Genomic DNA, 26879 nt, shown 5'->3' on the forward strand with positions numbered 1-26879 from the left:
ATGTCCTTCAAACGCCCCTGCCCCTGTAAGTCTCCTCCCCACATCTTCCCATGGACCAGGGCCAGGTGAGGGCAGAGTCAGGACTGCAGAAATTGTCTCTAGGATGTTTGGCCAGAGAGCTCCAGGGGTCTGATCAGGGTGTGATGTGATATGACGGATGGGGGGAGGGCAACACAGAAGACTCCTGACATCTGCAAGAGACATCTCACTTTGCGAATCCCTCTGCATGAGCACTTCCCAAAGTGTGGGTCAGGGGTCCTCCAAGGGATATTAATGGGGTTACTATTTTTTTAATTCCATGGTCAAGTGAGTGTTGGAAACGCTGAGTGAGACGTCAAGTAGATTTTGCTGGACTTTTCAGAGCCTTTAATATGGTGCTGTGTTGTGAGGCTCCACAGGAAAGAGAAAGCCCAGTGATCTTCCCAAATCTAGTTGACCACAAGGAATGTCTCACGGGATGGGTGCTCCACAGAACACACTCCTTGGAGTTCAGTGTCCTAGAAAACCCTTCCTGGAGTAGCCCCGCCATACAGCCCCTCATTTACTAATTCATTTCCATCTAATGAAGCCATAGATGATTTTGCCCGTAACATTCTTCTCATGGCTCCCTGATGCCCACGCGTCTAGACGACGGACACAACCAGGTGTACCCCGGGGCTCAAGGTCGCAGCCCCTAGGGCTCACTCCCCTAGTCGTCATCAGCCCTGCCTTCACCGACTCATGCTGCCACCCTTACCCCAGAGTCACCTTCGCCTCTCCCCCTGGCAGCCACCTGCTTCCTCCCATGATGTCCCCTGAACCCCCTCAAGTCACCATCATTTGCTGCAGTTTGGGAGGACGTGCGTAACCTCCCCATCCCTTCTCCGTGGTGAGGCGGGACTGTGAGTCTGTGTGAGTTCAGGGCCCCACCTTAGCCCCCCTCTACTTGTCATCTCCCTTCGGCCCGCTCACCAGTGTCTGTTCAAATTTGCGCCATTGGTTACGTGTCCCAAATCGTGGGTTTGGGGGCCTCTCTTGCATATAGTCGAAATCCCAACTGTCAATTGTTTGAACATCAAAGGGCTGCTGTAGCCGGGGTGGGGAGAGCTGGCCCCCCATCTGGGAGCGATCATCCCCAGGTGGGCCGGGGAGGACAAGGTGGCAATGGGTTCACTGTGCAGAGTGGTGTTCAGGGGGCGGGGGAGCCCAGCCTGGCTGCTGGCTGCCGTGGGTACCGAGGAGGGCACAGGTCAAGAGTGATAAGCTTTCTGATAGGTAGGACAAGCTCAATGAATTATTGTTACTGTTGTCACCATGGCTGCTGCTGTGGCATAATCAGGTGGCAAAGCCACAGGGGGAGCAGGTCGGAGCCCAGGGACACCTGCCCCACAGAGGGTCAGGGTGGCTGTGCCCTCACTCCTGGGAGCAGCCGGCAGTGGAGAAGGCTGGGGCTGCTGAGTGCGGAGGGCTTTCCAGAACCTTCTGGGCTCAAGCCAGGCACTTCGGAGCCCCGCCCATCTGCACTAATAGGGGCCGACAGCCCAGGACAGGGCTTTGTGCATCCAGCTCCTGAGGACTCCAGGGTACGGTCATGGGTATGCTGGGCTGGTCAGAAGCAGTTCCTGCGCGTCTCTGATTCCCCTCCCCCCCTCACCGCCCTGCCGCACACCGACAGGCCCAGCGCCGAGCATGCAGTAGGCACTCAATGTTTGTTGAATAAATAAATGCACAGTCAGACACTGTGGATGAGGTGCTGGAGGGGGAGAAGCTGAAGCTCCTGACTCTGCCACCAGATTCTCTCCGTGGCTTTGGCCAGCCTGTCCTCATCTCTAAAATGAAGGGGACTGAGGCCAGTGGGTTCCAGGAGCTCAGGGCAACTGTGAGGCTCCTTGGAGGGTGAGGAGAGCCCAGGCAGGCAGAACCCAGGAGCCCCACCACCCACTGCTTCAGCCAGAGCAGCTCTGCTAACATCTACAGGTTGGGGTCTATTCAGATTTCAATTGGAGAAGGGTGTCCCAGGCAACGGCAAGTTGGGTTCCCTGGGGTTGTCCAGGCCCACCCCTTCCTCCATCATCTCTCCCCTTCTCTGCCGGATTCTTCTCCTCATGTTGTCCAATCAGACTCTTTACCTTTTCTCTGCACTTGTTTAAAAAGTGCTCACAGCACCCCTTTCAGCACCCTTAGTCTGCTTCAATCTGGCTCCTCCAACCCCACACCAACACCACATCAGCATCTGTGTCACTAAGTCCATCCCAGAGTTTCCAGTTCTCAGCTGCATCTGACGCTGTTGGTCACATCAGTCTTCTAGGTAACTCCTCCACTGAGGAGTTCCTGACTCTGAGCCCTCAGGTCCTCCTCCAGCCCCTCTGGCTCCCTGGGCTCTGACCATCCATTCCTGGTCTCCTTTGGTGCTGGAGGTGGGTGGATTCTTCCCGCACCTGACCTGGGATGCTGGGTCCCCCAAGACTCCAATCCTGCTGGCCTTCTCGCCCCAAACACTTCAGACCATTTCATCCTCACTCTGCTCTCAACTGCAGCGTCTAGGCCGGCAGCTTCCTGGCTCTCTCCCAGCCCAGTTCTGCCTGAGCTTCTGATTCCTTCTGCCTTCTGCTGCCTGGCTCCCCTGGGCAGCCCCCGTCTCCACTGCTCAAATACAGCCTGTCCCAGACTGAACTCCTTGTCTCCCCCTCCACGCTGGCTTGCTTGATTTTGCTGTCTTGGTTTAGGATACCACCATCACCACCACCATCACCACCACTCAGTTCTTCAGGCCAGAAATCTGGGAGTGACCGTCAATTCTCCTCCAACACACCCATCATTGCCAACTGCCCAAGGAGACCCCGGGGTTTCCAAACTGGGTCAACAGATCTCCCTTCTGACTCCCCCCACCATCCGGGCCCCTCCTCAGACCCCACCTGGAAGTTGCTGCCTCAGTAGATGTTTATGGAACAACCAGACAAGTGAGCAAATCGAGGTGAAGCAGATGTCTTATGGGCGGCCTCCTGGGCTCGCAGACCAGAGGCCTTCACGCAGGTTCTGGAAGGGATGCACAAGGGCCCCAGACATCCACATACACCTGACCCGGAGCAATGAGGGATGAAGCCGGAAGTCCAAAGAGGGCCCTGCCGTGAACACACACCCTCTTCTTTTAGCACCTCCTTTCCCGCTCTGTGAATTTAGACACCTACCAGGGAATCCTTGAACCTTCTTAGCTCACAAAACCATCTTGCTCAGTACATGCAAAGGTGCCAAAGACCATTAAAACCTGGAAAACTTAGGACAGGAATCACAGCTTGTTCCTGTTTAGGTTTCCACACCCCCTACACCCTGCCGACTGAGAAGGGCAAAAGGGAAAGTCCCCAGAAGGAAAAACAAGCCCTAGAGTTTCCCAAGCAAGACCCACCTCCTAGGAGTGAGAGTTCAGGAGGTCAGGGAGAGTCAGCAGGGAACGTGGATCCAGGGCAGGGAGGAGTAGGGCGATGGGCAGGCGTCTGCCCAGTACCCACAGATTCAGACACTGGGTGAAGTGGGACCATCCACTGGCCTCTCAGGAGCTGGGCAGCCATGAAGCAGACCAGGCTGGGCCCACTTCTCCCAGGTCCTACCACATCCCCGGCCCCATCTTACCTTCCGAGCATCTCAGCTCATCTCGGCCCCTCGCAGAGACAGCCCCAGCAGACCTCCATGCCCCTCTGCCCAGTCAAGCAGATGAAAAGACTAGGGCAGGGAGAGGCAGCAAGAACAGGGGAGGGGAAGCCCTGAGGGTTCTGGCCACAAGGTTGCAGGAGGGAAGTCTGGTCGTCTCCCTCCAAGTGCAGGCCTGTGAGCCATTTCTAGCCCTAAGCACTGAGTGAGGAGGACCAGCCTGGCTCCTCAGAGAGGCTGGAGGCGTGGGAGCCTCCTCCATCTGGCCCCAGCTGGGCAGGGCAGCCCAGGATTCCCCCAGGACCCAGGCTCCAAGAACAGATGCTTCACAACCTCTTCTTCGCCACCAGCACATGGCAGCTCCACAGAGCTCCCTGTGAGGTGGAGGTGGCCTCAACGGACGGATCTGGGGGAGGAGGGGCTTCGGGGCCGCAGGGGAGACTGAGCCTGTAGCCAAGCAGGAAAGAGAGCCACAGAGAAATCAGGTGGGGCTTGTCTCTGCTAAGCTCACAGGCTGCCCACAGGGCTGGAAGGAATCGCAGCCTGCAAAAGTCTCTGGATGGGCTTGACTCTCCCTCAGCGTTGGTGTGATGTGATAGACAGTGCCTGAGTTCGAGTGCAACATGGCACTGACACTAACAGCTGTGTGATCTGGAGCAAGCTACTTAACGTCTAGAAACCTCAATTTGCTCATCTGTAAAATGGAAATAGTCATAATAGCCTTTCGGTTTGATGCCCAGATGTGGTGTACCACAAGGAGCATCTAGCTCGGTGCCAGGCACCGAGAGATGCTCAAGAAACTTGAAAATCTTGTCTTTTGACCACTCTCTCTCTACACAGCTTAATATGACCCAAGTCTTTGGTAACAGAATGCGGGAAATGAGGAGAGATGGGGACTTTGGAGATGAATCCGGGGTTTGGACCGGACACTCCTGTTTTCTGCTCTGCTCATTGTAACTGTTGCCTCTGCAGAGACTTCGCTGTCAACAGAAGGAAGGACTTGAAAGCTAGGAGGGCAAATGATGGGGCACACTCTGCAATTTACCACTTCTCTGCCCAGAGCAGACATTGCTAATCAACTGCAGTGCTCTTTCCCACTAAGCCCGAATGCAACCTCAGACTCCCTCTGAACACAGGCAGGCACTACCCAATAATCATTAGCCTGTGAGATGAAACCTTTGTCCATTCCTTGCTGAGGTCTGATTTTGGAACGGGCAAGGGAACAGAAGGAGTGACTTCGGCTGGCCATGTCTCTCTGAGCCTCAGTTTCCTCATCTGTAAACTGGAAGTTGAAAGGACTGTCCACCTCAAGAGGGCTGCTCTGAGGATCAAATGAGGTACCACAGATAAAGGGCTTACAAGGCCTTACGATCATTTCTTTATGTGGCCTTCTTGCTTCCTAGAAGCGACTCTGCACAGGAGGGGTCAGTGTGGCCATTTCAGGCCTGAGGAAACTGAAGCTCAAGGACGTGAAGAAGCTAGTCTAGGTGACACAGCTGGAAAATGGTGGGGGTCAGGGATACACCCCCGGTGAGTCTTTCCAGGGCTCAATTTTGGATAATCTGCAGCTGGACAGAAAGGGTAGAGTCAAGTCTGCTCCTTCACCTCCACCCCTCGAATGGAGAGTCCATTCTGCAACCCCATAAACATCCTGGCTGCCCCTCCTCAGAGTTCTCTGGTTGAGCTCAGCATCTGATAGCTAAGCTCAGTTTTAAATGCACGATCATTTTATATTAGAGTCCTTGGCAAGAGGGCATCAACCTCAGCTTGAGTGCTTCATGTAGTACTAATAACAGTAGCAGTATCCCCAGCTTTTGCAGAGCACTCCTTGCTGGCAGAGTTTCTGCACTTCCCCGTCCCCTGGCAGTGGGCTCCCTGGGTGACCTCATCCACCTCATGGTACTGAGCAGCTTCCATACACTGACGGTCCCCAAATTTACATCTCCAGCTCCAGACTCTCCCTGAACTCCAGACTCAGATATACAACTGTCCACCCCATATCTCCACTCCGATGTCCACTCGGGTGTCTACAGCTTATCTCAGATAGAACATGTCAAAACCTTACATCTTGACTCAAAGACCCCACCCAAGCTGCTCGTCATCTTCCCCATCTCAGGAAATGGCAGCTCAGTCCTTCCATGTGCTCAAGCCCCAAACTTTCTCAGTTTTTACTGCTCTCCTTCTCATCTACCCCCAAACCAATTAATCTGAAAATCCTAACAGTTTCACTTTCAAATCTGACCCCGTCTTGCCACTTCCACCTCTAAGCCCCAGGACCAAAGACATCATCGTCATCACCTGTACCACTGTCCTAACTGGACTAACTGGCCTCTTTGCCCCCCTCTTGTCCCCCTCCGGCCTATTCTGCCACAACCCTGGGAGCGTGGAAAAGGGAAGGATCTAGAGACTGAGTCTTGGGTTGGTTTCTGTATCTAGAAATCTTGCCAAGGAAAGCATGACCCCCAGAGTTGTCACCCACGGCACCCCAAAGTCAAGTACACTGGAGAGGACTGACCTGCAAACAGCGATGTGTAAGGACACTGCCATTTCTCTGCCAAGGGCTACCCTAGATTGGCTACCCATCCTGCACCTGGAACTGTGCCCAGGGTGATTAGGAAAGGCTGGTCTTCCTCTGTGATGTCACCACAGAAGTGTGCAGGCCTGCACACTTCCCAGACAGGAGAGAGAGGCCCCAAGAGAGAAGTCACATGCCCCATGGACCCAGGGGCTACCGACGGAGGAGACAGGTTTCAAAAGCAGGGCTTCCAGGCCCAAGCCCAGGGCACTGGCCACACTACTCCCTCTGAGAGCTTGATACATTTTCACCTCCTAGAGTTCCTTCTATTTGCTTCTCTCTGCATTTAAGAACCGTATCCTCCATTAGCCCCCAAACCATCAGCTTCTAAGGGCTGCTCCCTCTTCCCACCTGACCCCACCCAACCTACGTGTCCATAGGTGACCTCCAGGCCTTGCTCGAGAGAGTCATTCCAGAGCTTTCCTCTGCCCATCCGCCAGGGCCTTCAGCCACTGGATGATGTTTCTCTCCCCTAGGAATGTGGCTAAGGCTGGGGATGTAGTCTAATACAGTAAAAACAGCAAGAGCTGAAAGACGCAGGTTCAAAAAACCATTGGAGCAAATGTATTTAAATCATCCAAGCCTCCGTTTATTCAGCTATGAAATGGGATTATGAGACCCAGTTTCCAGGATGACTGAGAGTTTGGTGAGCACATAGATGCTCAGTAAGAGTTTGTTCTATCTTTCACCTCTGGCTCTTGCATTCCACAACGAGAGCTGCAGAACTCACTCGGTCTTCTCTGCAGGGTCCTCCCAAGCCCGTTCCAAGGGGAGATCACGTGTTCCCTCTCCCTTCCCAGCCAGCCCCAGGCTAGTGTTGAAACACAGCATGGCATGCTTGGCCACCTTCATCTGACAGGCTCTAATCAGGGGCCAGCCAGATGCCAGCCGTTCACCGGATCCCATCACAGGCACACAACGGGACAATGCAAGAAAATGTGTTCTCTCTACCTTGTCGATTGGATGTAAGAGGTCCTTTGCTGACCCTTTAGGACCTACCCTGGGACTCTGCCCCAACTGCCCCACACCAGAGGTGGAGAAACTGAGATGCAGATTGGGGACTGGACCAGGTCACCCAGCGTGTTTGTGGCTGAAACTTTGATGCTCCCAGCCTGACTCCACATAAAGTGCTCCTTCCACATGGAGCCTGCTCCCCTGTTCTCAGTGAAGATGCAGAAAAAGAGCAGCCCTCTTTTGAAAGCGAAACTGTGACAAAAGCCACGTCTTTTTGTTTTTTTAACAATAAAGACATTTATTGTTTCCACACAGGGAGGGAAGTCCTGAGACGGAACAGCGTTAGGGTTCTCAATTTCAGTGGTCAAGGATGGACATCATTAAGGACCCAGGTTCTTTCCATCTTCTTACACCAACATTTTCTGCATTGCAAGATGATCCCCGTCAGGGACTTGCCTGGTGGTCCAGTGGCTAAAACTCCACGCTCCCAATGCAGGGAATCTGGGTTCAATCCCTGGTCAGGGAACTAGATCCTACATGCAGCAACTAAGAGTTCACATACCACAACTAAAGATCCCGCATGCAGCAACAAAGATCCTGTCTGCCGCAACTAAGACCCAGCACAGCCAAATAAATAAATATTAAAAAAAAAAAAGATGGCCCCATCAACCCAGGCAGTGACACAACTTTTCCCAGAAGTTCCCCAGCACACCACCCTCATGTCTTATTGGCCAGAATTTAGTCACATGTCCACCCCTAAGCCAATCATACTGAGGGCATGGTAATACCAGGACTGGCTTACCAAGCCAGTCTTTAAAAGGACAAAGGTTGTTAGAACATAGTCCCCCCTCAGTCTAACATGGAGGCAGTGGACAGTCAGACTAGCAAACCCTTTCCCTCCTGCCTACTCAGTCCTTCCCCTCTGGTCCCCAAGACTCCAGGAGGACCTGTGAAAGTTAGGAGTGAGAACTGAACTGAGGAATTCCTTTTCTGGGGATTCTCTGGGGTTGGTTTTTTGTTTGTTTAGTAGAGATACCAGCTCACAAGAGTGAATACTTAAATATTCAGGAGATTCATGACCCGTTTAATCATTGGTAGCCAGCCTGAAATCCATCATGATGGGAGTATTTACACCATGGAAATTAGCAACCAACACTACAAATCAGGGATTTTTCTTTCTTTTTTTTTTCCTGGAAAGCTGGTTTGCCAGCGCACCACTGTATAAAACATACATGCAGGAAGGGGCACAAATCGTTAGTGTACAACTCAATGAATCTTCACAAACTAAGCACACTCAGATCAAGAAACACATCATAAGCTGCATCCCAGAACATCTACCGTGTGCTCTTCCAGTCACTACCCCATGCCCAGGTCAACTACTGTCTTGACTTCTGTCGCCATAAATTAGTTTTGCCTGTTTTTGACCTTTATACATTTGGAATCATACAGGATGTTTTCTTTTGTTTCTGGCTTCTTTTGATCAACATTCCACTGTGAGATTCAACCACAGTATTGTATATAATTGTAGATCACTTATTCTCATCACCGTATAGTATTTCATTGTGTCAATATACCACAAATAACTTATCCATTCTACTTTAATGGACATCTGAGTAGTCTTCAGTTTGGGGCTATGAATAGTGAACATTCTAGTAGAGTGCTGTCCAACAGAGCTTTCTGCAACAATGAAAATGTTCTGTATCTTCACTGCCCAATATGATAGCCATGACCCATGTGCAGCTATTGAGCCCTTGAAATGTAGCTAGTGCAAATGAGGAACTGAATTTTTTTAGTTTAAGTATACTTGATTTACAATATTGTATTAGTTTCAGGTGTACAGCATAGTGATTCAGTATTTTTGCATTATAGGTTATTACCAGATAAGTATAATTCCTTGTGTCATACAGTATATCCTTGTTGCTCATCTATTTTATGTATAGTAGTTTGTATCTGTTAATCCCATATCCCTAATTTGTCCCTCTCCCCTTCCTTCTCCCCTTTGATAACCACATTTGTTTTCTATATCTGTGAGTCTATTTTGCATATACATTCATTTATTTTTTAGATTATACATATAAGTGATATCATATAGTATTTGTCTTTCTCTGTCTTACTTATTTCGCTAAGCATAATATTCTCTAGGTCCATCCACATTGTTACAAATGGCAGTATTTCATTCTTATTATGGCAGAGTAATATTCCATTGTATATATATACCACATCTTCTTAATCCAATTGTCTGTTGATGGGCACCTTGGGTTGCTTCCATGTCTTGGCTATTATAAATAGTGCTGCTACGAACACTGGGGTGCATAAATCTTTTTGAATTAGTGTTTTCATTTTTTCCAGATATATACTCAGGAGTGGAATTGCTGGATTATATGGTAGTTCTATTTTCAGTTTTTTAAGGAACATCATACTGTTTTCCATAGTGACTGCACCAACTTACATTCCCAGGAACAGTGTACATGGGTTCCCTTTTCTCCACATCCTCTCCAACATTTGTTATTTGTGGTCCTTTTGATGACAGCCATTCTGACAGGTGTGAGGTGATACCTCATTGTGGTTTTGATTTGCATTTCTGTAATAATTAGTGATGTTGGGCATCTTTTCTTGTGCCTGTTAGCCATTTCTATGTCTTCTTTGGAAAAAACGTCTATTCAAGTCTTCTGCCCATTTTTTGACTGGATTTTTTTTTAATATTGAGCAGTATGAGCTGTTAGTATATTTTGGACATTAATCCCTTGTTGGTATCATCATTTTCCAATATTTTCTCCCATCCTGTAGGTTGTCTTTTCATTTGTTGATGGTTTCTTTTGCTGTACAAAAGCTTTTAAGTTTAATTAGGTCCCATTTGTTTAATTTGTTTTTATGTCTTTTGCCTTAGGAAACTGATCCAAGGAAATATTGCTCCAAATTATGTCAAAGAGTGTCCTGCCTATGTTCTCTCCTAGAGTTTTATGGTTTCATGTCTTACATTTAGGTCTTTAAACCCTTTTAAAGTTTATTTTTGTAGTATATAGTGTGAGGGAATGTTCTAATCTCATTGTTTTATATGTGGCTGTCCAGTTTTCCCAGCACCACTTGTTAAAGACGCTGTCTCTTCTCCATTGTGTATTCTTGCCCCTTTCGTCATAGATTGATTAACCACAGGTGTGTGGGTTTATTTCCAGGTTCTCTTTTCTGTTCCATTGATCTATGTGTCTGTTTTTGTGCCAATACCATGCTGTTTTTTATTACTGTAACTTTGTAGTATAGTCTGGAATTTGGCAGGGTTATACCTCCAGCTTTGTTTTTTGGTGGTTTTTTGTTTGTTTGTATTTAATTTTATTGGAGTGTAGTTGATTTACAATGTTGTGTTAGTTTCAGGTGTACAGCAAAGTGATTCAATTATATATCTATACATATATTCATTCTTTTTTAGATTCTTTTCTCATATAGGTCACCACAGAGCACTGAATAGAGTTCCCTGTGCTATACAGTAGGTCCTTGTTGGTTATCTATCTTAGATATAGTAGTGTGTGTATCTGCCAGTTTTGTTCTTTTTTCTCAGGACTGCTGTGGCAATTTGGGGTCTTTTATGGCTCCGCATAAGTTTTAGGATTATTTGTTCTAGCTCTGTGAAAAATGTCCTGGGTATTCTGATAGGGATTGCATTAAATCTATAGATTTCTTTGGATAGTATGACATTTTAATAACACTAATTCTTCCAATCTAGGAGCATGGGATAGCTTTCTATTTCTTTGAATCACCTTCAATTTTGAGGAACTGAATTTTAATTTAATTTTCATTAATTTAAGTAGCTACATGCGGCTAGTGGCTACCATACTGGACAGCACTGTTCTAGCACGTGACTTTTGGTGAACATACTGATGCTTTTCTGTTGGAGAATTCATTCCGCCCAGGAGTGGAATTTAGATAATAGATAGAGCTAAACAGTTTTCCAGAGTGGCTGTACCAATCCACACTCCTAACATCAATATATGAGAGCTCTAGTTGCCCTACATCCTCACCAATGCTTGGCGTTGTCTGGATTTTTTCACATTAGCAATTCGGCTAGACAGTAGAGATATTACCTTGTGGTTTCATTTGAATTTCTCTGGTGATTAAGTACAGTGTATTTAACACCTTGGATATCTTCTTTTGTGAAGTGATTGTTTAAGCCTTTTGCCCACTTTTTCATTGGGTCTTTTTATTACTGATTTCTAGGAGTTCTTTATATATTCTGACCACCAGTCCTGTGTTGGATATATTATTGCAAAAATCTTCTCCCTGTTTGTGGACTGGTTTTTGACTCTTATAATCATGTCTTTGGATGCACAGATGTTCTTAAACTTTTATATATAGACTATCTATTCTTGTATATAATTTGCTTTATGCATATTTAACTTCAAAATTTACAGAAAATAAAACGATACGGAGCACACAGTTAGGGGACACCCTCTTGTACTCCTTAGGAGCAGAGGATTCTATTGCTGCACTTCAAAGAATACATTTCTACAAATGTGAAAGCCAAGGTGGGCACCTTTTAAGTTGGACGGCAGCCTTGTTAAAGGGTTTTTGTCTATTACTGAAATTTCAGGTTTTAGGTTAAATGAAACTTAAAGGACTGCTCGTGAAACAATTTAAACTTTTTTAAAAATCTCTCATTTTTTTCAAGATAAAAAAGTACCTCCAACACTAAAATACTGACAGTGATCCCAATAGCTTAAGTACTGTTATAGTACACGTGGCTACTACACATGCACAGTATGTCACCAACACTGTCTAAACAATAAGAATCATAGCACTGGGGCACAGTGGCTCTCCTCATCCTTGCGAGCGAACAGGATGATCAATTACACCTGAGTGACATTAGTGCACTGGCGTATCTACCAAGTGTAAAATCCAGTTATCTAAAACAACATGACTATCAGATTCCCAGAGAGTATGTTATTTCTCAGTTTGTATATTCAGAAACCTGTGGGTTGTTCCTTAAATTCTTTTAAAATAGGAATTACATTGAGCATTAGAAACACTAAACTAAGTAATGTAACCACCATAGCGGGTGAAGTTCAGTGTCTGGTTTAACAACCGTTTACTATCATTTCAAAATCAATTTCTGCTCAATCCTAGCAGAGCCAGCATTTCTCCTGCAGTGACATTTATTTTTAAATGCACAAGAATGAAAGGCCCAGCTATACACCACTGCCTTATTACAAGAGCCATGGGGAAGGCGAGCTGATGAAACACACACAAGAGAGAAACGCGCACAGCATCATCTCTTTGTTCAACACTGGCTTTGATTTAGAGTAGAATGCAAAAAACATATTATAAAAACAGAATGAGGACCTGTTTCTAAGTGTACTAGGTAACCAAGAACTATACTTCCACTGCAAAAATCTTTATAGGATTCAAGCACTAAAGTGACACTAGTACTGAAACATAGGTAATCAGAAGTAGCAAAGGCACTGGTAACGTGAGTCATCATCAAAAGACAGCCCGGGTAAATATCACACAATTCCTGTCAGCTGCTACTAAGACTTGCATTTTTCGAACTGAAAAGGAATACGGTGGGGCTTTTTACTTATTATTTGAAGAAAGGCTGTCTTAGGTCCCCTCATTGAACATGAGGCCTAGGTTCCCAAATCAGTTTTCCTATATCATCACAAGACGTATTATACTCAGTTGACACTGTTTGACATTGAATTGCTATAATCGAGTTAATTTTGGTGAGTTTATTTAAGTGGCAGAATCTATCTCAATAGTGGAATAAATCACTTTCATCTTATATTTATAGAATCATGAAAGGCCTGTGGGTGGTCACTTATATTTTTCCAGTTATATTTTAATGCAGTGGCTGAAAATCTTCCACTTGGCAATGGAGCACTCTCCTATTAACTCTGATGTGTAAAACAGAGGGAAAGAGAGCTACTATGCATGACGTGAGAGCAGAGAACTCCATGGTGTACCAAGACTTTCCCTCTCAGCACTGGGGCACCTGTGTGGGAACTCTTGCTTTCCACGGTTTGAGAGGTTCATTTTAGTGGATTCATATACATGTTCCTAGTGCCTAGCATGTGTCCAGGCACAGAATAAGCACTTAGTGAGTATTGGTGAGTGGATGGATGGGTGGGTAGATGGACGAATGGTTGAATATATGGATGGATGCATGGCTGATCGAGTGGATCCTGAATAGACGCCTAGGTAGATAAATACATTAGGAGGGTGAGTGAATTTATGGAGGACTGATTAATAGGTGGATGACTTCACATTCCAATCCTCGTTTTCACTATAACCTGCCCCACCTGTAATGCCACAAATGGCCAAGTAAAACGTGTCAGGGCCTTGACATACCATTAGCTGACCTCTTCTAGAGCTACGTCCCATTGTAAGAATACTGAACGCCAAGCAGCCTCTTCCTCATCCCCATATCCCAATGTTCAGGGGACATCCCACAGCCTCACCCCAGGAGCACCTCCTCCTTTCCTGAGCTCTGTTGGGACCTTACCCTCTGTACTCCCGCTCAGGCCCCTTCCTCCCTCCCCTGATCTTGCTCTGCTGGTTCATCCTTCGAGACCCAGCCCCTCTGTGTGGATATGTCCCTGACCTGTTCCCAGTACTCTCTCTCCATCACAGTCTCCTGGTAACGAGGTGATATCACCAAGTGGGCTAAGAGGCTGCCCAAAACAGAAGGGGAAGGGACTCAGAAGTGCCCAAGCAAGTGAGCCTGCCCTGCCACGTCCCCTGTCCCAATCCCTGCCGGGAGGCTGAGACCAGCCTTTGGTGAGCAGAGGGAAGACGGTGCCTGAATCCTGTTCCCCAGATTCCCTCCAATGACCTCAAGGCCTCACCCTAGTGGCTTCAGCAGTGGAGAAAGAGATGAACTACTGAGGCCAGACTTGCCAGGCAAGTGGACCTATGACAAATGTCTTCAGAATTTTTGGTGACAGGAACCATCAGTCAGATCTCAGTCCTTGGCCCCCCCTTCTCCCTCTAGCCAGCGTCTCCGAAGGTGTGGGCAGGTCTGGAGGCCTAAAGATGCTGGCTCAGCACCTCCACTGTTGGTGCCCTTTCTTTGTCAATGCTCCCAGGTGGCTTCAGCCTGCAAAGAGCACTTGCCTGAACCCAGACAGAGTGACTGCGCAGCTGCCCACACACTACACTCAGCAAGGAGTCAGTAGTGATGGTCTGCTTCAGCTTCCCTGCCCTGCACGTTCCCCACTGTTTCCCAGCCTGCAGCCAGCCCTGACCCCATCCCCCGACGCAAGCCTGGATCTCATCTCCTCGCCCATTGTGTTCACCTGGCTCCCACCTCCTCCCCACCCTTTCAGACCCCTTCACCCACCCTGCAGTTAAAACGGCTCAAGAATCAGCGTCTTTAAGCGTCTTTCAGGCGGAGAGCGACCAGGTCCAGAGTGGGCAGAGGACAAACCCACTCTACAGCGAGTGAGTGGTAGAACCAGGAACGGAGCCCCGTTCTCCTGCCTCCACCTCCACCGCACCCAACTCTCTTCCCCTGCTCTGGGCCCTAGTGCATGGATTATCAGACACACCTGGGTTCAAATCCCAGCTCTGCCACAAAACTAGGTGGGCAAACTTCAGCTCACCAAGACTCAGTGTCCTATAAATGCGGGTGACGACGGTTCCGCACACAGAGGGGGCAAGCGCCAGACCCGGCCCCACACCCAGGCCGCGGTCATGCAGGGCCTCTGACCCACCTGTGGTTCCCAGTCCCAGCCTGGAGCAGAGGTCTGGAGGCGCGAGAGCTGGCTTCTGCCTGGCACAGCGGAGGCCCACGGATACAGGCACCATCCCAGCCCCGAAGGGGACCTTGGGACCCCATCTACAGAGTGGGGAGAGCACCGGGGTTGTCGCTGAGGCCTGCTCAAAGGACGTCAGCTTGGCAAGGTGGAGGAACTCTCCTCAGGAGCAGCTGCCATCAAAGGCGTTCAGCTGAGCCCGGCTCCACGCTCCAAGTGCGGGCTTGCGGGCTTCCCCCACGCTCCACGCTCCGCCCTCCACCCTCCTCGCTCCACCCCCCACGCTCCACGTTCCACCCTTCACGCTCCACCCTCCACGCTCCCTGCTCCACCCTCCACGCTCCACGCTCCACCCTCCTCGCTCCACCCTCCACGCTCCACGCTCCCTGCTCCACCCTCCACGCTCCACCCTCCACGCTCCCTGCTCCACCCTCCACGCTCCACGCTCCACCCTCCTCGCTCCACCCTCCTCGCTCCACGCTCCCTGCTCCACCCTCCACGCTCCACGTTCCACCCTTCACGCTCCACCCTCCACGCTCCCTGCTCCACCCTCCACGCTCCCTGCTCCACCCTCCACGCTCCACCCTCCACGCTCCACTCTCCACCCTCCACGCTCCACCCTCCACGCTCCACGCTCCTCGCTCCACCCCCCACGCTCCCTGCTCCACCCTCCACGCTCCCTGCTCCACCCTCCGCGCCCCTCGCCCCAGCCTCCACGCTCCTCACTCCACCCTCCACGCGCCACGCTCCACCCTCCACGCTCCCTGCTCCACCCTCCACGCTCCACCTTCCACGCTCTCTGCTCCACCCTCCACGCTCCCTGCTCCACCCTCCACGTTCCACGCTCCACCCTCCACGCTCCCTGCTCCACCCTCCACGTTCCACGCTCCACCCTCCACGCTCCCTGCTCCACCCTCCACGCTCCACCTTCCACGCTCTCTGCTCCACCCTCCACGCTCCCTGCTCCACCCTCCACGCTCCACGCTCCACCCTCCACGCCCCACGCTCCACCCTCCACGCTCCCTACTCCACCCTTCACGCTCCCTGCTCCACCCTCCACGCTCCTCGCCCCACCCTCCACGCTCCTCGCTCCACCCTCCACCCTCCTCGCTCCACCCTCCACGCTCCACCCTCCACGTTCCTCGCTCCACCCTCCACGCTCCTCGCTCCACCCTCCACACTCCCTGCTCCACCCTCCACGCTCCACGCTCCACCCTCCACGCTCCACCCTCCACGCTCCCTGCTCCACCCTCCACGCTCCACCCTCCTCGCTCCACCCTCCACCCTCCACGCTCCACCCTCCACGCTCCACCCTCCCTGCTCCACCCTCCTCGCTCCACGCTCCACCCTCCACGCTCCCTGCTCCACCCTCCACGCTCCAACCTCCACCCTCCACGCTCCCTGCTACACCCTCCACGCTCACATGGACCCTCACAGCAGCCTACTCGCTGGTGCCCCCCCACCCTGCGTCCAGTTCTGCGGCCAGAGGGCGCTCTTAAAACACTGTGACCGCGCCCCTTCGTGTCTCCTCTCTACCCTTGAGATAAAAGACAGTCTCTTGATTTGACCTTCATGGCGGGGCCCTGCCAGCCCTTCAAAACTCAGCAGTGTTCTTTCAGCTGATGATATACCTTCACCCTGAATAAGACGTACGTCATGGCCTACTTTGACTACATGTTAAGGTGGCCCAGAAAAAGCAAAGCACCGTTTTAGGGAGAGAAAAATTTTACTTTAGCAAGATCCCAGAAACATGAGCGCCAGTGCACAGTGCCTGGTAGCCACAGAGTAGCATCTTGGCTAACAGCATGGGGCTTTTGCTGCCCACTGACCCGGGTCCCTCTGTGGGCTGAGTGACATTGGACAAATAACCTGTCTGAAGCCCAGTTTCTCCACCTGTTAACTGGAGATCCCATCATGGACCATCATAAGAATTAAATAACACAGTGCATGAAAAGTACCAAGCATGGTGAATGACACACAGTAGGTGTCCAGGAGATGATAGCTACTCATGCTGTATGTGGAGGGAGGGCCGCATCTCAGGGATGACCTAGTATCTTGAGGTACAATTTCCTCTTGATCATCAGCACCTTTGTAGAAGCTGCTTGGGAAGAAAGTCTAGGATAGGGGCAAAGCTTGCCTTACCCTCTGTCCTTTCCACAGCTGGTGCAGGGGGAGAGCGAGGCAGAGCGGTGGGAAAGGGGGCTAGCATCATGTTGTTTCTCTGCAGTCATTTTTATCTTGTTGATGAAGTGGACCCTGAATTTGGAAATTGGAAGTTTGCCTCATAATTTAAAGCAGCACCTACCTCCGCCGGTCGCAGGGACTGGAAGATTAACTTCCCCCTGGACATGCAGGCGGACGCCTGCGCCAACTGGCTCCATCTGCAGGCATGGGTGTTGCCATCTCCACACCTGGCTGGTGATGAGCCTGGCACTGCCACAAGGGCGAGGTTCTCATTTGCTGCTGAGGCAGGGAGAGGGAGAGGCGTCTTCAGGGTGACCCCATGGGACTGGCACCTCCGCAGCAGTTTCTGCATGCTGAGCAGGGCAGGCATGCACACACAAATCCAACCCTAGGTTCTCATTCTGGGCACCTCCAGCCTTGCCATGGCCAGCTTTCTGGTAGCACATCTGCCTTGGACCGTGGGGTGACCAGTACATCCCAAACCATCGCAGCAGCTGGAACAGACTGAACAGGACAGTTGAGAGCAGTGTGGACCCCATACACTCCTACCGTCCCCAAGGAGGGCTGCTGTCTCTGACATTCCCAAGCCCTGCCATTGGCTTCAAAGGTGAGAGGAAGAGGGTGACATTGGTAGGATGGCCAGCTGGCTTGTACTTTATCAGAGAGAATACGGTAGCAGAATGATCACTGGCTCAGCTCTAGTCCAAGCCAAAGCCCGGTCATTGGCTCAGGAGTGAAAGCACGGCGGACTAGATGAGTGGTGGCCAAAAGCTTGTCTCCTGACCAGGGTAATCACTGTGTGAAGTACTATGTTGAAAAGGATGCTGCGGCTGCCTCCTGGGCCAAACAGGAAGAGAATGACTCTGAGTTAGCCATATACTGGCTATATATGATTGTGGTGGGTTACTTAATACCTTTGAGCCTCAGTATTCTCACCTATAAAATGGGGAGAACATAGCTTCAGGGATGAAGTGAGCTCTCAGCACAGAACCTACACATAGTGGGGGCTCTCAAAACAGTGGTCTGTGTTTGGCCCTCAAAGAATCCCAGAAATCTGCTTATGCTGGCATTTTCATGTTAGAGGGCCAGGGAGCACGCACACTCAGCCAAAGCCCAAGGGCAGCTCCCTCTCCCCAGGGAAGGCACCTGCAGGGGAGCAGCTTCCAATGAACTTCAGCGAGCAAAGGCTTGGCTCTCAGGCTAGGATGACATTCTGGCCCAGGCAGTAGGGCCTCGAGGCCAGCCCCTCCTAATGAAGGTCAGTAGGCTGCAGGAGCCACCAGCATGGGCCGGAACTGCTGGCGGGCGTGTTCATAGCTCAGGCAAAGGCCCCAAGTTCATGCTTCACCTACCTGTCCCTGACATGGGCTGAGTGTGGGAGAGGCTTCTGGAGACGGTGCTGGGAAGGGATGGGAAGGTACAGGAGGCCACAGCTGAGTTTCTACCTTCTGATTTGCATAAGTCCATGCCCTCACCTGGGAACAAAGCCCTCCTACAACTACCCAGGGAGGTAACCATCCACACTCCGCTTGATTACCACTCAAGACAGAGACCTCATTCCCCGGAGGCAGCTCAGGGCCTCCCTGCCACTTCCCCATCTGGTCTCAAGGCTGCAGCCACTCACTCAGTACGTGGCTTGGGCACCTTTGGTGAGCGCAGGCCCAGTGCTGAGCTTGAGGACACAGAAAGCGATCAGACACAAGCCCTGGAAACCGTGCATAATCATATGCGACAAGTGCAGAACAGGGACTGGGACACAGGCTCTGGGAGGACAGACAGGGGGACCGCTTTCAGAACAGGGCCCAGGAAAGCTTGCCCTGTGGCTCGCTGAGTATCTGAAGCTGGCTCCGTACGGCTGTCCAGAGATGGGACCTGCACCCTCAGGAAGGGCTCACGCCTGGGGCAGGGAACAGTGGAGAGTGAGCTCGGGACTTTGAAGCTTGGGCCTGAGTTCTCACTTGGCTCAACCACAGAGTGACTGAGTGACCGCGGGCTGGAGCCGAGCGTCAGTCCACACGTCTATAAAAGGGGAAAACCACATCCCTGCCCAGCTGAGCGGGAGGGAATTAAGGGGCAGTCACTGACGCTCCCTAATGTGGTGCTGGCTCTCCCTGAGCGAGGCAGCGAGTGCCCATGGATGGTCCTGGCTGATTCCCACCCTTCCCTGGGACCCCAGCCCCCAGGGCTCCATCATCTTATCTTATGGGAGGACAAAGCCATCGTGGGCCCCAGAAGCTTCCTTTAGTAGGGTTCTCAGGGACCCACCATACACACCCCTTCCTAGAAGCCCCTTCCCACCTCTCTGCACCTTTACCCTTGTTCTTCCCCTGCCTGGAATACCTCCTAGCTTCACCTCCTCTGGGAAGCCTTCCCTGATCTGATCCAACCCACTGTCATGTCTGGGTCAGTTAGTGCTCTTAACCCCAGGCCTGCCTGATTTCCCTGGAGTCCCCTCGGTAGGTTTCGCCCCTGAGGCAGGAGGCCAGTGTTGGAGGCCAGCACATCTGGTCCTCATACTCTGACCCCCGTGTATCCCTCATGCCTTCCCAAGTCTTTGGTAAAGTCATGCTGACCTTCCAACCTCATGTCTTGGTGGAATAGAGTCCTTGTCTAGCACTGAGTCAGGTTCAGTGGGTTCAAGCCTCAGCTCTGCCGCTAATTTGCTGTGTGACCTTGAGCAAGTCCACTGCCCTCTCTGAGCTTCCTTTTTCCTTTCTGTGAGTTGGTTGAGCTCCTAGGCCAGAGGCTTCAGAGGAGAGGCGAGAGGAGGTCAGCCCTCACTAGCAGAGGCTCCTGCGGGGAGGAGGGGAGCAGCGCCTGAATCTCCTCCACTTATTTAGGGATGAATAACTCACAGGGCAGCAGGGAGGGAGGAGGAAGGTGTGGGGCAGGGTCCGTGCCCCGGCTCAGCGTCCTCTCTCTCTCTGTCCACAGTAGCTCGATACAACCGCACCAGCTACTTCTACCCAACGTTCTCAGAGAGCTCAGAGCACAGCCATCTGCTCGTGTCTCCTGTGCTGGTAGCAAGCGCAGTCATAGGCGTGGTCATCATCCTCTCCTGCATCACCATCATCGTGGGCAGCATCCGCAGGGACAGGCAAGCCCGGCTCCAGCGGCACCGCCACCGCCATCGCCGCCACCACCACCACCACCATCGCCGCCGCCGCCGCCGCCACCGAGAGTACGAGCACGGCTACGGTGAGCTGCCGCCCACCCCGGGCCCTGGGGCCCCTGTAGCCCAGGAGGCATCAGGGAGGTGGTGGCTCTGCCATGGGTGGCGCAGGGTGGTCAGAGGAGGCATCCTCCAGGTCATGAGTAATCAGGAAGAGCTCAGAGGCCCTCACCATGTCTCAGGGGCATAAGAAGCCCAGTTGTCTGCCAAGGGTGAGGCTGAAGGTCAAAGGGAGGGTGTGGTGCTCCCTCCCCCTGGCCACTGTGAGACCAGGCCTGCCTGTTCCTACCCTTGTATCACCAGCCTGACCCCCGGAGAGTACAGGGCTCCTGCTCAGAGCAGGCCTACCCCCAACCAGGAGCCCAGGTACCACCCTCGACCTCCCCCCACCGCAGGACGGCCAGCACGCCCACCTCAGATAACTGGACCCGTGCTCTCCACTCCTGCCCCTCCCCAGGCACCTCTTCCATGCTGCTTTCTGCCTCTGCACCTTTGCATATGCTCTTCCCCGTGCCCAGAATGCCATTCCCCATACTTCCCCACCTGACAAAAGCCTACTTGTCCTGCCAGACCTGGCTCAAATACCACCTCCTTTTGCAAGTTTCTCTGGCCCCTCCTCAACCACCCCCCCAGGCAGAGTTGACCCCCATTCCCTGTACTTCCTTAGCATCGTACCCACACTGCCATCAGTACCCCGACACAGGATGGCTGTGTTACATCGGTGAAAGCAGGAGCTGCATGTAGCTCCCCGAGAGTCGAGCTCACAGCCCAGAACAGGACCTGGCCCAGAAGAAGTACTCCGCAGGCAAGGGAAGGAACCACTTCATTTCATCCTCACAGCAAGAGCTGTGTTAGCCCATTTTAAAGACTGGGAAGCTGGAGGGACTTGCTGAATGGCCTGAGTGCCCCCGAGCCTGCGCCTCGTACTTAGAGCCTAGGAGAGATGCCCACAGGGGTTCCCTACATTAAGGTTGAGAGGTCAACCTTGGCCTTGAGGAGAGAGACGGACCTAGGGGCAGGCTAGTCCATCCTGACTCTGTGGTGGAGCCACAGGGCCTGTGCCACATGAGCAAGGCCCTGTCCCTGACATCAGAGCAGGTGGGGTGACAGCAGGCCACAGCCAGGCCAAGTCTGGGGTCAAGCCTTTCCTTACCCAGCCCCCGCTCCAATGACTCACAGCAGCCCTGCAGCCCTGTTACCGTGGAGACCCCTCTGTGGGGCTCCCGCCTCTCTGCCCACTTCTGTTCTCAGCTCTGGCTTTGGCACCTCCTTGGGGCCTCAGCAGGGAGCCTGGAGGTGCTGATGCCCCTACACCACCTTCTAGCCTTCCGGGGGTGCACAGGGGCTGCAAGGAACCTTGGAAAGAAGCCAGGGAAGAGGGGACCTGAAAGCAGCAGAGCACCGACAAACACCACCCTACTGGCCCTGGGGACCCTCTGTCCTTCAGATGCCCTCCCCCCGCTCCAGTGACTCAGCCCCTCCCGGGCTCCCTCCCACCGCTCTGGCCGCTCCTTCTCAGACTTCCTGGTGGATGCCTATTCTCTGAGGAGAGGAATATTAAGGTCCCTCAGAGCCCAACCCTGGGCCCTGGGTCCTCTCTCTGTACCCACCCCATCTGTACCCATGCCCATCTCATCCACCTGACAGCTCCAGGCACCACCCACCACCCTCACCCAGACGTCCCCGAGACACCGGCCCCTGAAGTCTCAGAGGCACCTCAGACCCAGGGGGTACAAAACAGCCTTAATCTTCCGCTTCTACTGCACAACCTCAGGAAAGTTGCTTAACCTCTGTGAGTCATCTGTACAATGGGTACACGGGGACCCACCCCAAAAAGTTATTGTCAGGACTAAATTAGCACAGTACCTGGCTTATGAGTAAGTGCTCAGTAAATGTTAACTACTTTCATGATCTCTCCCTACCACCCCGAGAATACCTACTCCAGGGCCACTTCACTAATGCTGCAACCTCCACACCTGCCAGCCACCGGCCTGGCACCTCCAAGGCATTCTCCACAAGACAGCCAACATGACTGAATTGTGACTCCACTCAACACTACTCAGTGGCTCCCCACTGCCCTCAGGACAAAGTCGGTCCTCCTCTGTCTGCCCACAGGGCCCTTCTGTAGGCTGGTCAGGTGCAGAGAGGAGCCAACGAATGTTTGAGAATGAATGAAGGAGTGAGTGAGTGAGACAGACAGAAAGACCGAGGAAGGAAGGGAGGAAGGGAGGAAGGGAGGAAGGGAGGAAGGGAGGAAGGGAGGAAGGAAGGAAGGAAGGAAGGGAGGGAGGGAGGGAGGGAGGGAGGGAGGGAGGGAGGAAGGAAGGAAGGAAGGAAGGGAGGGAGGGAGGGAGGGAGGGAGGGAGGGAGGAAGGGAAATTCTCCTTCCATAAGATAGAAATACCTTGAGCTTTAGGAGACAGATCTGGTCCCCTTTCACTTGCCTGGGCTTTAGAGCAAGCGGCTTTATATCCGATTCGTCATCTGAGGGAAGGGAGTAGCCACTTTCCCCCTCCCACAAATTGTTGAGGGTGAATGAGATCGTGGGGCTAGAGCACAGAGGTGCTCATGGATGCAAATTCCTCCTCCCCCCTCTCCCGGGCCTGTCAAAGTTGTTAACCTCGGATTTGGGCTGAATAATGAACCGAAGTATATCTTAACTTGGGTAAATAAGGGAAGAGGGAGATTTGGGCCTCCCTGGACCATTTGGGTCTGTGCTGATGTTGAAGACAGGAAAGGAAAGGAGATAAGAAAGGAATTTGGGGAGTTCAAACAGGGTGTGTGTGGGGGGAGGGTGTTCTTTCCAGCTGTTCCTCAGGACCTCCACCCAGCTGGATGTCTGGGATTGACCTGGGTCATCTCAGGATTGGGGTCTGGACTAGGTGAGTGCCTCAGGGAAGCCTCAGTCTCCCTGAGACGCTCAGCCTCTGGGGGGCCCAAGAAAAGCAACCCAGGGAGAGAGGTGAACAGCAGAGTCGTTCGGCCCGGTCAGCTCTCAGACCTGCCCACCAGGAAATAGCCTTACCTTCCCAAGGTCTGGACAGCCATAGCGCCCCCCGCCACTGGCACTGTGAGTGGGACCCTCCCCGCAGCAACGCTGGCAGGGACGGGATCCTGGCACCAGAGCCCAGTGGCCTCGGTTCCACTTCTGTCCTCACGCACTTATTTCATGTCTTCCTCTCTCCTGAGTTTCTTCCCCAATTTCTTCCCAAAATTCTCATCCTTCAGCTGGTGCCCTAAAAGGAAACAAATCTCATTTCAGCTCCTTCTTACAGCATATGTTATTGGGTTCCTTTTTCCTAGTAGAAAAGTAATATGTGTTCACTGTGGAAAACCTTTAAAATACAGAAAATATAAAGAAGAAAATAAGGGTTCTGATCCTGTCCTCCAGACAGAGCCGCTGTTACTATGTTTGGAATATTTTCTTCCGAGAGCTTTCTCGAGGTCCATAGATAACCCTGGGACTGCACCTGCAAATAGTGTTTCATATCCAGATTTTTTCCATTCATTGTTGTATCGACGTGAGAAAAAGAGATTTGGGGCGTAGAAAGAGCAATCTTTGGGGTCTACAGACTATGCATGAATTCCAGCTCCACATTCTACCAGCAATGCGACCCTGAGCCTCTGGCTGTAGAATGGAAAGGGCAACTGCAACAGTGCTGCTGACCTCAAAGAAAGGTCATGAGCCCCACCCCAGACAGACAAGCCCCGCCCCTGATGTTATGCCCTGCCCTCTGAGCCACCTGGGAGCCCGTTGGAGGTGAGGAGACCTCATGTCTCAACCAGTTATCTTTGCAGTTCCCCTGTCCGCACCCCCTCTCGGCCCACCCCTCTACCAGACCTGTCAGAAACTGGGAGGCAGAGGAGCTGGGACATCCAGCCACCCTCGGCCCAACCAATAATTTGCTGTGTGGCCTCCAGCAAGACACTGAGCCTCTCTGAACCCCAGCTGTAGAATGAGAAGATTGTACTTCATCGGCATTTCCTAAGCAGTGTTACTAGGTCTCAGAAAATGAGATTCCGTGGCCAAATGCTGCACAAGCACAGTTAAATGTGTTTCTCAGCTGTGGGACATTTCAGAGCCTTTGATGTACTATGTGATAAAAACAAAAACAAGAACAAACAAAAAAAACCAGAAGAGAGTGTAGTATATATAGTCATCAGAGAAACCCCTTTTCTCCCTGGGATACCTAAAGGGACGGAGGCCTGACCCCAGAGACCACTGCTGTCCTCATTCCCTGACACTTCCTCCCCATTTTTTGTGCCCAGCCCTTCTCCACAGCTCAAAGCTTCCCGTTCACACTACAGTCTTCCTTCACAACTCCCCCTCTTGGCTCAAGCTGTTCTGTTCCCTCTGCCAGGCCTGCCCCTCTTCCCCTGGCTGATTTCTAGGCAAGATTCAGCTCTGGGAGCCCTTCCCCCCAGGAAGCCTTCCCTGACCTCCAAGCTGGGTCAGGCCCGTCTCTGCTCCCACAGCCCCAGTACAACATCTATCAAAGCTTGTGACATGCTGCCCACTACCAGGCTGTCCGCAGGACAGGCTGCTCACTACCCTGGGAGCCCCACCAGGGCAGGGCCAGCTCTGCTCCCTGTGACCCCCATGCCCAGCAGGGCACTGGCGCTCACATTCTGGGGCTGTTGCTGACGGAATGAAAGCAGCCCTGGTTGGTAAGGGGCAGGATGGTGAGTCGGAGAGAACAGAATCTCAGTGACCTCAGGCAGACATGTGAGGACCCTCCCTGGCACCAGCCTGAGGCCCAGGCTGAATGTCCGTTCCCTGCAGTGTCCGACAGGCACACGTATAGCCGCTCGAGCCACAGGACACGCTACACCTGCAGCCCTGCCGAGGACTGGCCTCCACCCTTGGACCTCAGCTCTGATGGGGACGTGGATGCCACGGTGCTCCGAGAGCTGTACCCAGATTCTCCACCGGGGTAAGGAGGCCTGAGAGGGCAGGGCTCTGGGCAAGAATCTCCAGCCCCCATGGGAAACAGCAACACCCCAGATGGCATAAAGGCAGAAAACATCTCCTCACCCTCCTGACAAAGCTGGTCCCTGTAAGGCGGGGCGTGACTCAGCAGATGTCCCTGAGAGACACTCGAAAAGGAAAAACGAAGAAACGTTCAGCTCCTTCAGGCTGGGTGAAGAGGTGAGGTGGAAGGTCCAGGCCCCAACCCCTTAGTTTGCGCCCCCGGAGCCCAAATCACCTCCACTGGGATAGGCATCATTGTGTCCAGACTGCACTCGTGGGCAGCAGGTGGCCCTGTCCCATGGGGGGGATTCTTCCCTGGGGAGCCTTTGAGTCCTATCCTGTCCTGCCAGCCACCCTCAGGCATATCGCCACCAGTTTGTACATGAAAAGAGGAGTCTGGGCCTCTATCACTGCCCCGCCAGGAGACCACCTGGGCCCCACAAACAGCCCCATCCTCTCCATCACCCTTTACCCTCTGCCCCCAGGGGCACTGGGAGGTATGAACTTTGCCTGCAGGTGGGTGCTTTTTCACCCTGCAACCATGGGCCCCAGGGACACCTTCCTAACCCTGGAAGGGCCACTTTGGGGTGAGTTGAGACCCAGAAGTGTCTGGCAGCCCGAGGCTGCTCCCACCAGCACCACCCACGCTCGGTGGCCAGCCTGCAGATGCCTCAGCAGCAGCGGCTACAGTTCTGAGCGATCTGAGACCCTGAATTTGGTGGCTCGCTCACTCACGTTCACACGGAACACTGGGGCTGAGTCAGGGCCAGAATCCAGGTCTCGGTGGTTCTGGGGTGCCCCTCCCCAGGGAGTAGAGGGGTTTCATCGGAGTCAGTGTGACAAAGGCCTGACCTGGTCCATGCCGGGGCAGCTTGGCGCTGCGGCTAGGCCCCCGGCCCTCGGGGGCGACCCCGCCACCCACCACTGAGGCCGGCTTGCACAGGGCCCTGAGGGAGCCTCTTCTCTTGCAGTTACGAGGAGTGTGTGGGGCCGGGGGCCACTCAGCTGTACGTCCCCACAGACGCCCCACCCCCCTACTCGCTGACCGACTCCTGCCCTGCGCTGGACCGCGCCCTGGATGCGGGCAGTGGCCGCAGCCCTGGCCAACACCAGCAGGCACAGAGACCACAGGGCCAGAGTGGCTTCCGCACCATTTCCGTGGACACCCTGCCACCTTATGAGGCCGTGTGTGGGGCCAGTCCCCCCCCATCGGGCCTGCTGCCACTGCCGAGACCAGAACCAGGGCCGAGGAGCTCCCAGGACTCGCCCACCCCAACCCGGGCCCCAGCCTCAGGCCCAGAGAGGATTATGTGAGGGACCCAGCGGCCGGTCCTGCCAGCCCCTCAGAGCTGGGCCACACCTTTCAGGCACGCAGGGGCGCGCACGCACACACACGCACGCACGCACGCACACACAGAAGCGCACACAGATGTGCACACATGGCACTCCCACATGTACACACAACTTGGACACACGCACACACTGATGCACCCATGTGCACATACACATCCAGACGCCCCACACGTGTGCAGACGTGCACACACATAGCCCCCCCCACACACACACATACAATCCCATCTGCGAAGGTTTCATTATAAAGGAAGCTCTCCCGACCTCCCAGTCTCCTCCCCAGCCTGTCAGTGATGCCTCTGTAGC

The 26879-nt window shown here is 52.7% G+C and overlaps 1 protein-coding gene across 1 annotated transcript; it reads left to right on the forward strand.

The window, feature by feature from the left end:
• On the forward strand, positions 1–26537 carry BEAN1 (brain expressed associated with NEDD4 1; the record flags this gene model as incomplete). The annotated part of the gene is given in 6 exon segments (XM_082677915.1): positions 1–24; positions 5030–5134; positions 5136–5154; positions 20014–20277; positions 25035–25185; positions 26195–26537. Coding segments are annotated over 6 exon segments (906 nt in total).
• Positions 26538–26879: the final 342 nt, after the last annotated feature.

This window comes from Grampus griseus, assembly GCF_964374135.1.
Source record: "Grampus griseus genome assembly, chromosome: 19".
Classification (NCBI taxonomy): Eukaryota; Metazoa; Chordata; class Mammalia; order Artiodactyla; family Delphinidae; genus Grampus; species Grampus griseus.